The sequence below is a fragment of the Chlorocebus sabaeus genome, chromosome 5 (genome assembly GCF_047675955.1).
Source record: "Chlorocebus sabaeus isolate Y175 chromosome 5, mChlSab1.0.hap1, whole genome shotgun sequence".
In the NCBI taxonomy this organism is placed as follows: Eukaryota; Metazoa; Chordata; class Mammalia; order Primates; family Cercopithecidae; genus Chlorocebus; species Chlorocebus sabaeus.
In genome coordinates, this window is record NC_132908.1 from 80612577 (window position 1) to 80625858 (window position 13282).

At 46.7% G+C, this 13282-nt stretch overlaps 1 protein-coding gene across 1 annotated transcript in view; it reads left to right on the forward strand.

Annotated features, from left to right (window-relative positions):
- The window catches only part of NECAB2 (N-terminal EF-hand calcium binding protein 2), a 43562-nt gene that overhangs the window by 19876 nt on the left and 10404 nt on the right, over positions 1–13282 (forward strand). Inside the window, exons 6-8 of the mRNA XM_007994201.3 lie at positions 8746–8882; positions 12587–12705; positions 13015–13094. Of these exons, the coding sequence (XP_007992392.1) occupies positions 8746–8882; positions 12587–12705; positions 13015–13094 (336 nt within the window). The remainder of the gene's footprint in view (positions 1–8745; positions 8883–12586; positions 12706–13014; positions 13095–13282) is intronic.

Consider the following 13282-nt stretch of genomic DNA (forward strand, 5'->3'; position numbering starts at 1 on the left):
AGCAACCCTATGAGTGGTTACTGTCATCTCCCCGTCTCACAGCTATGGAAACAGAGGCTCACAAAGGCAAACTCAACAGAGTCACAGCCAGACAGCCATAGCTGCTGGCTGGGATGAGAGGGGAAACTGAGTCAGGGGCCTGACAGGAGGCATGGGAGTGCAGCATGATACTCCAGGCACATCCAGGAGGCAACTAGAGAGTCAGTCAACCAGGAGCAGGGGGCAGCCATTGGGCACACCAGTCCAGGCCCACGGTGAGGGAACTGGGAGCATGCAAGGATGAGGGACACACAGGTGCTCAAGGCAGCAGCCACCATCACCCTGAGTTTTGGGAGCCCAGAAAAGCCCAGCCCTGTCTGCCAGTTGAGGCCGGGGAACTTAGCTGACAAAACCAGCCAGACCTGGCTGAAGGATCTGAGCTGGTCATTTCCCTTTCTGAGCCTCAGTTTCTCCATCTGTGAAATGGAGACATCCATCTTATGAATTATGAAATCCTTCAGAGATTGAGCAAAGTAAGGCTTCTGAGCTATTGAGCATACAGGACAGAGCACAGAGCAAAGGCACCTGCTGGTTTGTATCAATAGGTTCCTACTGTATGCTCAGCCAGACGTTAAAACCCATTCTTTGTGATTTTCCCATGCTTCTCAGTTACTGCTCGCCATGTATTAGAGAGTCTCTGTTTTGCCATATATCTAAAAATAGCTGGGCCTCATTCTGAACCTCCACGATTTCACATTTCCATTTCTGTCCCAGTATCATGCTGTTTTGAGTCTTGCCGTTTTAGAGTATTTTTTAATACCATGTAAGACCTGCTCCCTCCAATTATTAATCTTTGTAGAATATCGTTTGATATCCCAGAGTATCAAGGTGTAGGCGGTGGATTAGAAGGTAGCATGGAAAGATCCCAGGCTTCTGAGTCACCCAGACAAGGGTGGCAACCCCAGCTCTGCTCCAAACAGGTGGTGTGAGGTCACCATATGCTCACGGGTGACCCTGGGAAATGGAAATCACCTCCTTGAGCCTGGGTTTTCTCACCTTAGAAGGGCCCATGTCCTAACCATGCTGTGAGGCATTCATAACATCCATGGTTGCATCTTAGTCTTCAGTCAGACTTTTCAGGAACGTAACAGAGTTCTCCATCAGTGTCTACCGATAACAAGTTAGACCGGTTTTAGAGATCTTGCTCTCGGAAATCATATGCGTATGATGTCAGGGGTGGTCTCTGGTTTTTTTTGGCAGTCGTGGTGATGATAGGTTGTTGCATCCGTGATTGGCATTTCTTTTTTTTCCTTTTTTTTTTTTTTTTGAGACAGAGTCTCACTGTGTTGCCCAGGCTGGAGTGCAGTGATGCAATGTCAGCTCATTGCATCCTGTGCCTCCTGGGTTTGATTCTCCTGCCTTAGCCTTCTGAGTAGCTGGGACTACAGGCGCCCGCCACCACTCCTGGCTAATTTTTGTAGTTTTAGTAGAGGTGGGGTTTCATCACCATGTTGGCCAGGCTGGTCTTGAAATCCTGACCTCAGGGGATCTGCTGCCTCGGCCTCCCACACCTGCTGGGATTCCCACACCTGCTGGGATTCCAGATGTGATGTGATTGGCATTTCTTGTGCTTGCGTAGTTCCTCACTGGTTTTTGTTTGTAGAAATGCAGCTTGTCAGTTGTTGTTTTGAATGCTTTTCTTGTATGTGTTGTTTGCTTTCGTCAAGCCGTAGCCTCAGTTATTAAGAGTGCCGTTGTGTCTGCATTGTAACACGTGCCCCTCTTGCTTCCCTGTCTATCCTGTGGCATTTCCCCCCATGTTCTAAAACATCGTGGTGGGGACTGGCCAGGCATGCTTGTTTGGCTCCTGATTTTCGAGTGCATCTCTAGTACTTCTCTGCTGATTATCATATTAATACCGGGTCTTACTTTAGAATCCTCCTCAGCATGTTGGAGAAATATTTTTGCATTCCCTTTGTTCCATTTTGTCTTAGGAGGGTGGTAGTGAATGTTTTCAAATGCCTTTTGGTATTTTTAAATGATCATATGATTTTTTTCCCCTAAGCTATTGATGGGGTGGATGCTATTTTTAGATTGTTTCATATTGAACAATCCTTAGTGCCCTGTGATAAGCCCTAATTGGTACATTATTCTTTTATCACATTACTGAGTCCTTGTCATGAGCCAAGAATTTGATCTCTGTCTCCATTGGGAATGGAGATTGGATGATAGCTTGGAAATCATTTTGTGAGGTGGTTTTGAATGTGTTCTGTGTATGAATCAGCTTCTCTAACATAGAATCATTTTTCTACATAAAAATAGAATTTATCCATAACTCTTGGGTCTCGGTGTTAAACAAGGGAGGGGATTATCTTCATAGTTATTTTAATGTCATCCTTACTTTTAGTCAACTTTTTCACTCTTCCATTGTAGTACATTTTTAAACAAAACTGCCCTGGGCATAGTTGTTTTTACCGTCAGTCCTACATGGAATGTTTTTACGATTATTTTTAAAAATCTAAACCATCGTTTGACACAAGCAGCCACTTAATGCAGATTAAGTTCAATAAAAGATCTACTGCCCCTCACGGTGGCTCACGCCTGTTATTCCAGCACTTTGGGAGGCTGAGGCGGGAGGATCACTTGAGCCCGGAAGTTGAAGACCACCCTTGGCAACATAGTAGGACCTCATTTCTACCAAAAACAAAACGAAACAAAACAAAATTAGCCGAGCATGGTGGCATGCGCCTGTAGTTCCCACCTACTTGGGAGGCTGAGGTGGGAGGATCTCTGGAACCTGGGAGGTCGAGGCTGCAGTGAGGCACGGCATGCCACTGTACCCCAGCCTGGGTGACAAGAGAAACCCTGTCTCTCAAAATAAAAATAAAAAAATAAAATTTGCTGCTATAGCTCACATCCTAAGTGTCTCCTATTTTTCTACATTTTGAAACCTTCTATTTGACAGTTTTGCCTGTTTTAATTAGCTGTTTGAAATATCAAGCTCCTGGCACATTTATTTAAATTTCATGACATGTTTTCTCATTTATTTATAGTTCCTATCATTATTATTTCCTCCCTCTTAAAACTTTAGGTTTGTTGTTTTGCTGTTCTTTTTCGTATGTGAAATGGAATGCTTACTTTTTTTGATAATGTTTGAAATTTTAAAAATTTACTTTTGATGGGGGCTGGGTGCAGTGGCTCACGCCTGTTATCCCAGCACTTTGGGAGGCCGGGACGGGCAGATCACCGAGGTCAGGAGTTTGAGACCAGCCTGGCCAACATGGTGAAACCCCGTCTCTACTAAAAATACAAAAATTAGCCGGGCGTGGTGTCAGGCACCTGTAATACCAGCTACTTAGGAGCCTGAGGCAGGAGAATCACTTGAACCCGGAAGGTGGAGGTTGCAGTGAGCGGAGACTGCGCCATTGTACTCCAGCCTGGACAATAAGAACAAATCTCTGTCTCAAATAAATAAATAAATAATGGCCAGGCACGGTGGCTCACACCTGTAATCCCAGCAGTTTGGGAGGCCGAGGCAGGTGGATCACGAGGTCAGGAGATCAAGACCATCCTGGCCAACAGGGTGAAACCCCGTCTGTACTAAAAATACAAAAATTAGCTGGGCATAGTGGCAGAAGCCTGTAATCCCAGCTACTCAGGAGGCTGAGGCAGGAGAATCGCTTGAACCCGGGAGGTGGAGGTTGCAGTGAGCCGAGACTGCACCACTGCACTGCAGCCTGGGCAATAGGAGTGAATCTCCGTCTCAAAAAAAAAAAAAAAAAAAATTACTTTTGATGTTCCCATAGCAATCATAGATGTTAATGTGTAGTATTTTCACCCTGTCTATTCTTTGAGCAGCCTGTTAGGTTCTCATTTATTTTTCAGTTCATTGTGTCAAGATAACTGAATGACCAGTGAGGTTTCTACTCTATTTTTTAAATGTACTGAGATTTTTCCCTTACATTTGTGTTTGTTTTTATAACTGTCTCATGAATGCTTGAGATGGTGTGGATTGTGCTTACAGAATTATCAGATTTGAAAATAGCTATCCTTTCTTTGTTATGAAATATGCGCTGCTAAGAGACAATTTTTTAAAGGTAAAATTATGTCTCTTCTGCAAGTATTAAAATGCGCACATCAAATATTTTTTCTTTTTTCTTTTCTTTTCTTTTTTTTTTTTTTTTTGATACGGAGTTTCTCTCTCGTTGACCAGGCCAGAGTACAATGGCGTGATCTCAGCTCAATGCAACCTCTGCTTCCCGGGTTCAAGTGATTCTCGCACCTCAGCCTCCCGAGTAGCTGGGATTACAGGCATGCACCACCACGCCTGGCTAATTTTTGTGTTTTTAGTAGAGACGGGTTTTCACCCTGTTGGCCAGGCTGGTCTCGAACTCCTGACCTCAGGTGTTCCACCTGCCTCGGCCTCCCAAAGTGCTGGGATTACAGGCATGAGCCACTGCGCCTGGCCCAAAGATTTTCTTTAACTCAATGTGAGAATCAGTAAGATGTTGGAACTGGCTCAAAAGAGAATTGAAAGAACTTGTGCACTAATATATTAGGTAAATAGCAGTTCCGAAATCAATTGGTGAATAAATGCATGAGTGGTCACTATCCCAGGGCAGCAACCAATTGCCCTGTGGAGAGTGCCAGACAAAATTCCTGGGCATTTCTGTGGAAGAGAATTTTTTTTTTTTTTTTTTAAGATGTGGTCTTGTGTTGCCAGGCTGGAGTACGGTGGCACAGTCATTACTTGCTGCAGCCTCAACCTCCCAGACCCAAGCGATCCTCCCACCTCAGCCTTCCAGGTAGCTGGGACCACAGGTGGGCGCCACCACTCCTGGCTAATTTTTTTCTTTTCTTTTTTTTTTTTTTTGGTAGCAACAGGGTTTCCCTATGTTGCTTAGACTAGTCTCAAACTCCTGGGCTCAGGCAATCTTCTCCCACCTTGGCGTCTCAAAATGCTGGGATTACAGGCATAAGCCACCATGCCCAGCCGGAAGAGAACTCTTTGAATTACTATAAATGGTCTGTGTCACAGAGTTGTAAAAGTTGCTCCAGGGAGGGTAGGAGTAGGGTGAGGGTTCAAACATTACCTCGCAGGTACAGTGTTCAATATGTGGGTGATGGGTACACTAGAAACTCCACCCCCACCATGATGTACCCGTGTAACAAACAGGCACATGTACCCTCTGAATCTGAAATAAAACTCACAAAACATAAAACCCAACTTTCTGTCCTCTGCTTCCCTCCTTTAACAAGTTCTCAAATCCATCTTTCAAATAAATCAGTTTTGGAAAACAAAACAAAGTAGCTCCTGAATAAGGAAAGACTTAGATAAACTAGAAAAAGCAATGAACTTAGAAAAACAAGAAACCCAAGAGTTGTTTTTGCCCATTTCAAAGACTTTCACTGTTCTTTCTAACAGTGCCCTTTGCATCCTTATTTATTATTATCTAATGTTTCTGTCCTGTGGGACGGGGGTTAGCTAATTTCTCCCATCCAAGTACTAACCAGGCCCAACCCTGCTTAGCTTCCGAGATCAGATGAGATCAGGCGCGTTCAGGGTGGTATGGCCGTAGATAGCTAATTTCTCATACTAAATTGTGTTTTGTCGTTAAATCTTTGTGTTTCTAATGGTTTTCCTTTCTATATTTTTAGCCATGTCGTTTGATGCATATAGATTTGTTACAGTATTTTTGTTATATATAAATGGTACGTAGTTGATATGCAAAATTTAGGGAGTAAAGTATAAAGAAAATTCAAATTGCTTCTAATTCCCACTATCCCTCCCCACTGGTAACATTTTGGTTTATTACCTTTAGCATTTTTTATGTGTATTTCTTAAATTTATAATCTGTGTACAAAAATATATTTCCTGCTCTTTTACCTAATATTTTAACATTTTCCCCCATGTTATGGAAAAACTGTTCAAAAGCATTTTAAATATTTTAATGTGCTTATTTTTCTTCTTCTGTTAGGTATATTAGATTATTTCCAAGTGTTTGCTATTATGAATACCTTGTGGGAAACATAGTTGTCCATATTTTGCACTATTTCTTGAGGATAATTTATCAGAGTTGGGGAATTACTGGGTTAAAAAATCTGAGCAGTTTATGGCACTTGACATATAGCAAAATGGTTTGATTAGATGGCTGTAAGCATTGAAGTCCCCATAGCTATATCCTGTGTCAGTACATGAAGATTTAATAATGGCATGTCCTTGTTATAACTTAAGCCTTTTATCATTATATTCCTACCTTTCTTGGGCAATACTTTCTCATTTAAATTCTAACTTGACAGTGATATTGCACCTTATCCTGTTCATTCAATCACAAGTGGTTACTGAATCTTTACACAGGCTTTTCTTTATAAGTCTTTTGTGCTGTTTTGGTTTAGGTGCACTTCTGATGGACCTTGTTTAATCAGATCTAGGACTGTGTCTTTATATAAGGGAATTCAGGCTGCCTTTTTCATTATGATTGTTTTATTTGGTCTGACTGTTGTGTTTTATTCTTCCCTTTTTTTATGCTTTCTTCATGTCTTTTACATTTTACCTTTTGGTGCTCTGCCCTGTTTATATCATGGATTATGATTTGGAATGTACAATTCCTAGTTTTCACTTTACAAAAATACATTATTAACATTCTTAATCCTATTTTTATACTTAGCTAATAAACACTTTCTCTTCCCTTTGGGAATAAAAATAATTTTTAATATTTTAGGCTTTTTTTCCCTGTACTTTATTGACTAAATCCAATATAGTTGAAATTAAACCATCAGTGGTCAATGTTTTTATTTCCTAACTTCTGTAACCTGAATGTTTAATTTGAGCGATCACTGTTACTTCTTTTCACAACTTCCCCATATGAAGAACTTTCCCTCATTGAAGCCCAGATGACTTAGGACAAATTCTTAAGCATTGTTTGCAGAAAAGGTGCTCATCTAGTAAAATTTCAGAAATTTGCAGGTTTCTGGAGATCTCCCAGTTGTTCTACCAGTGAGCAACTTGTCCACTGGATGCAAAATTTCTCCATCTGAGACTTTCCCTATGGAGCCTGTGGAGCTGGTCTCTTGTCTGAGGCAGCTCAGTCCCCTCACCATGATGTAATATACTCAGGTAACAAATAGGCACCTGTACCCCCGTGTCAAATCTGGGATTGTATCTTTACGTTGGGGAATGTAGGCTGCTTTTCAGTTGTGGTGGAGGAGGAATCAGGAAAATCTTCATTTTTTTACTCCTTGGAAAATAACTTGTCTTCTTTGGAATTCAGCTAACTGGTAACACTGATCCCTGACCACATCTTCAGTCATTGGTCCGGGTGCTTTTAACACACACTTCAGCCCATTTTTCTGCTTGATCACTTCTAGCAGCCTTTTTCTTTATGTTTAAATATTTTACCAAGCTATGCCTTTATGTCCATTTTTGGCCATTCGCGTGTCTGGAGTCTGTTGATCGCTGGATCGTGTGTGGTTTCGGTCATTGCCATGTAGCAGGCTGCCGGAACCTGCCAGGCTGTAAGAACCTGACGTCCTTTTGGCCAGGGTCTCTCAGGGTCTGTGCCCAGCAGGCCCTGGTCCAACCGTCAGCTCGGGGGGTTTGTCCACCTCCACCACGCCTTAGCTGTCTTCTTGTGTGCCCCTCCTCCTCCTCCTCTGTTTCTCAGTCTGTCTCTCAGCCGTGTTTCCCATTGTGCAATTATTGCTAATTAATTCCCAGTCAGAGTGATGGATGGTTTAATTTGCTTTCCTTGAGAGCCATGTTTTTCCTTGCCTTGCCAGGGACTGGGCAGAATTCCAAGGCGCCTGGGGCAGGTGGCTTGGGAAGGGCGGGGTCTTGGCAGAGGAGGCCAGGAGAGCAGGTCAGGGTTTGGGAGACCCAGGATCCCCCAACACAGCATCATTTTCATCATCTTGTCCTTGAGCGACATGGATAAGCAGAGCCTTCTCCCTTCTGCTGTAAAGCCTTTGCAGCCCAAAGCATCTCCACTGGATCCAAAAGCTTGAGAAATGTCCTTGCAGAGTCTCAGGACAGAGGTGGAAATTCTGTTCCACACCACAGAGCAAAACTTGGAGAAAAGTCTTTTTCGTTTTTTCCCCAGAGTTCTCCTGGTCGCAGCATCTGCTAAGACCCCCTCTCTGATTCCCCCCAGGCTCCTCTCTGGCCGCCGCCTTTTGATTACTAAGCCCCGGGCACTTTCCTCCCTTGAGCGGCTTTTGATTCCGTTTTGTCGTTTTCCTTAGTAGCAGCCTGGAGATCCAGAAGCCCTAGGAATCCTCCTTGGAGGAGCAAGGAGGGAGGGAAGGTTGTGGATTCTTCTTGCCTGATGATTTTCCTTGTCACAGCAACAACAAAACCACCAGTCGCTATCACTGCCACCATCACCGTCATCTTTACTGTAGCACCTACTGTTGATTGAGTCTTTGCTGTGTGGCGGGCCCTGTGCAGAGCATTTTATACACATGTCGCCATTTAATCTTTACTAGAACCTTGTAAGATAGATACTTCAGTGACCCCATTATACTGGGGGAGATCGCAGAGCTAGTAAGTGGTGAAGCTGGGGTTCAAATTTGGTCTCTAAACCTCTAGCCTCTGCATTGCACATGCTCCAGCCTCTAAGACTGGATCCCAGGAGGCCATGGGGTCCTCCCTTCCCTTTGCAAAGCAAATTCACCAGCACCAGCTTCCCCCCGACTCCTGTGCTAGAACCCACCTCAAATTTCCCTCCCACCCGTTTCCCCTCAGTGCCCCTTCCCTTCCCTCTACAGGTTTATGAGGGCGGGAGCAATGTGGACCAGTTCGTGACCCGCTTCCTCCTGAAGGAGACGGCCAATCAGATCCAGTCACTGCTGAGCTCCGTGGAGAGTGCAGTGGAGGCCATCGAGGAACAGACCAGCCAGCTCCGGTGAGTCTCTGAGACCCTGCAGGGTCCCATGGGGGTATGCCGTGCACACGCACGTTCCCACCTGCTACTTGGTGGGGGTGTCTGTGTACCTAAGAGCTGGGTGACCTTGGGCAAGTTGCCACAGCTCTCTGTGCCTTCAGTGCTCCACTGTGTAATATAGGCACAATTATATACCTGAAACCTCAGCCATTGCAAGGACTGAATGAGATAGCAAATGCTTAGGAGAATGCCTGGTGCACGTATTTATTAATATAGTGAAGACAGCATTTCCCAGACTCTAATTTGTTTTGCCGCATCCACATACTACTTACTGTTTATGCAGAACTATTCTGTGGTTTGGCCCACATTTTATTTTTAATTTTTTTAAATTTTAGACAGAATCTGGCTCTGTCACCCAGGAGTGCAGTGGCGTGATCTTGGCTCACTACAACCTCTCCCTCCCCGGGTTCAAGCAATTCTCATGCCTCAGCCTCCTGAGTAGCTGGAACTGCAGGTGTGCAACACCATGCCTGGCTGATTTTTGTATTTTTAGTAGAGATGGGGTTTTGTCATGTTGGCCAGTCTGCTCTTGAACTCCTGGCCTCACGTGATCCACCTGCCTCAGCCTCCCAAAGTGCTGGGATTACAGGCAGGCCACCACACCCAGCCTATTTTCTCTGTCTCTCTCTCTCTTTCTTTTTCTTTCTTTCTTTCTCTCTTTCTTTCTTTTTCTCTTTTTCTTTTTCTTTCTTTCTTTCTTTCTTTCTTTCTTTCTTTCTTTCTTTCTTTCTTTCTTTCTTTCTGTCTGTCTGTCTGTCTGTCTTCTTTTTCTCTTTCTCTTTTCTTTTCTTTTTTTTGAGACCGAGTATTGCTCTGTTACCCAGGCTGGAGCGCAGTGGTGTGATCTCAGCTCACTGCACCCTCTGCCTCCCAGGTTCAAGTGATTCTCCTGCCTCAGCCTCCCTAGTAGATGGGATTACAGGTGCCCGCTGTCACACGCCCAGTTAATTTTTGTATTTTTAGTAGAGATGGGGTTTCACCATGTTGGTCAGGCTGGTCTTGAACTCCTGACCCCAGGTGATCCACCCACCTCCGCCTCCAAGTGCTGGGATTGCCGGCTTGAGCCATGGAGCCCGGCCTTATTTTATTTTTCAACACAGGATCTCGCTGTGTCCCCCAGGCTGGAGTACAATGACACCATTGTGGCTCACTGCAATCTCCAACTCAGGTTCAAGCAATTCTCCCACCTCAGCCTCCCAAGGAGCTGGGGCTACAGACACGTATTCCCACCACACCCAGCTATTTTTTTGTTTTATTTTTTGTAGAGATGGAGTCTTGCCATGTTGGCCAGGCTGTTCTCAAACTCCTGGTCTCAACAATCCTGCTGTGTCAGTCTCCCAAAGGGCTGGGATTACAGGCAGGAGCTGCTGCACCCCAGCCTACTTTTGAAAATTAGAGATCAGTTTAGGAAATGGCATATGGTTATAACTGCACTCTCAGTACCACGTGCTGTAAGTGAAGTAACTGTAAAAACAAGCACCCATCAGTGCTTACCATCCAGCTTGAATCCTGAGGCTTGCCACCTCTCTGTTAAAAACAGAGACTGGGAAATCAGAGAGAGGTGTTGAAGACAGTAGTAGCAAGTTGAGACTTTCTCAGGAGGACTGAAAGAGACGTGAAAGCAGGTGGTTTTCTCACAATATTTGGTCTTGTGTTAGACCTTGTTTGTATGCTTGGAACCATGGGAATGCATCTGGGGTCCCCTCCTAGGTGGTAGATGCTGTGTTAGGGCTGTGACCTGGTATTTAGAGAGAAGCGGCATTCTCTTGGCTCAGCAGTCCCAGCTCCCTGGGGACCACGAGCACACCCCACCTCCATTTGCTGTTCTGAGTTGAGACAAACCCCTCTTTGCCCAGTTCTTCCCAGAACAGCTCATGTACTTGGCACAGAGAAGAAAAAGAGAAAATGCAAACAGATGAGGGCAACAGCCAGCTGTCGGCACCCAAGCTCGATTGAGCCTTGAATTTCCCAGGCAGAGGCACGTGAGGTCCAGGATGTTGGTTTTCTGGGGGATAGGAGTTTGATTGTGTGTTTCTTCCTGGGTGAAGAGCTGGTCCTGATCAGATATGATTGTGAAGGTCGCTCTGAGATACTGTTTCCAGATGAGTATGCTCTGAGCATTTGCTGCTGAATCACCTGGGAAAATTAAAACACAGATTCCCGGGCTCCTGGCCATACCCACTGGCCAGAATCCTTGGGACCGGAGCCCAGGACTCTGCATGTGTGGTCAGTCTCATGATTCTTGGGTTCCCTCGAATTAGCAGCCATCACTATGAAAGCTGACACTTAGATTTCCTTGGTTTTCCTGTTCCTATCTTGATGAAAACTTGCTGTTTTTATCCTGCCACAGAACGGATAGTATCGTTGCACAGTTTTCAGAGCTGACTTCCCGCACTAGGCCAGCTCCATCACATGTCAGCAGTTCCGTCCACCTGCCCCCACGGTGGGACCTTACTTGGGGATGTGGTCGGAGGGGCAGCTTGTCGTGATGCCTCCGTTCCACACATGCCTCCCTAGAACTTCCCCAAATCTCAGCTAGTTTGGCTCTAGGCTGTGTGTCCCTGAGGACTGTCCTGTTTCCCAGCCCTGGGACAGTCTCCCAGGATGTCGCCCCTAGCACAGGCTACTGGCTCAGACCCCACCCCCCAGGAGCCCTGAGCAACCCGTGGTGGTCTGAGGGACACATTTAATTTCCTGCTGGTTTATAGAGAAGGCATGATTGACACCACAAAGACTCTGCCAGCCTCTCCCCTCCCAAGGCGGGAGTCGAGTTTGCTCCCTCGGCATGGGGGAGAGCCTGGCTGAGTGCGCAAGGTTCACAAGAGTCAAATTCCAGAATGCACCAAGACCGTGGTGCACAGACACCAAGGGGCTGTGGGGGCCGTGCACAGGGCACTGTGTGTGTCTTTTGGGGGGAGTGTCTGTGTTTCTGTATGTCTGCCAGGAGCTTTTCAGCATCCTTTTGCACGGGAGGATTTGGTCATTCATTGAGCATTTTTTGAGTCACTACTATGGGCTGGGCGCAACGCAAGGTGAGCAGTGTGTGTGTGTGTGTGTCCGCCTCTGGCTAGCTGTGCCTGTCAGGGCACAGGGGTGTGTGCACATCAGTGTGCACAGGAGTCGGGGTGTCCAGGGCCAGGAGGTGGGGCCAGGCCCAGGTCAGGATGACAGTTTTTGTCGTGTTACATCCCCACTGTCTCTTTAGGTCTCGCTTTTATGTGTATGTGTTGGAGGGAGTCTTGAAACCAGGTCCACCACCCCAGAGGGCAGCAGACATTAGTTTGGCTTATGAGGGAGGGGGACTTGGTCCCGCCCCAGCTTGGGCTCTACAGGTGCCCGAAAGCTTCGAGCTGTTAGGGTAGGGGTGGGCGCCTGGCTCAGTCTCACCCTGGAACTGAATCTCTTGGGGAAAAGGCCTGGGCCGTGGGGTCCTAGAATGGAGCTGAATTCAAATCCCAGCTCCGCCCAGCTAGCTGCGTGGCCCTGGCTGAGTCACCTGCTTTACGAACCTCATTTCCTCCTCTGTCAAAGCAAAGGCCATGATGCAAGTTCTGTGCACGTGTGAGCCCACGTCGGTGCTTAATAAATGCCCGTTGAAGCTGCTAGAAGTGGTCAGGGCCCTGAAGCTGCCGTCATAGTCTGTGTGTTTTCCATTCAAACTGCAGACAGAACCACAGCAAACCCAGCCACAACGTGGCACAGACCTGGTATGGAAGCCCCACTCGTGCCTCTGCCCCCAACCACAAGCTCATGGCCGTGGAACAAGGCAAGAGCCTTCCATCTGGTGAGAGAAAGCAGGGGCCCTGGTGGGGGTAGCGGCTGGAGGTCCCTAGGAGTTCTGAGAGTCCTCTGACGGGGACTGGGGAGATGAGGGGCCAGTTTGACGCCCCTGGAAGGGCTGGGTGTTTCCAGCTTCCCCCTGAAGCCCTCACCGCGGCTGGAGGTCCCTAGGAGTTCCGAGAGTCCTCTGACGGGGACTGGGGAGATGAGGGGCCAGTTTGATGCCCCTGGAAGGGCTGGGTGTTTCCAGCTTCCCCCTGAAGCCCTCGCCCTGCCCCCCACTGAAGTCTGTGTGTCTCTTTCTCTTCCGCAGCCACTGAGGATGCAAAGGAAGAGGGTCTGGAAGCGCAGATCAGCCGCTTGGCAGAGCTGATTGGGAGGCTGGAGAGCAAAGTAAGCCCTGGTGTGACCCCTGCCTCTGTTCCTTCCAAGCCCTGAAGGAGGGCAGAGTTAGGGCTGGGGTTCAGGACAAAAGTCTGGGCTGCAGAGGGGCCAGGGGACCACGGAAAAGCATCCCTCAGTGGGGCGTGGGTGCCGAGGACGAAGCTGAGGATCAAACCCCGGGGGATGCGTGTGTTGTT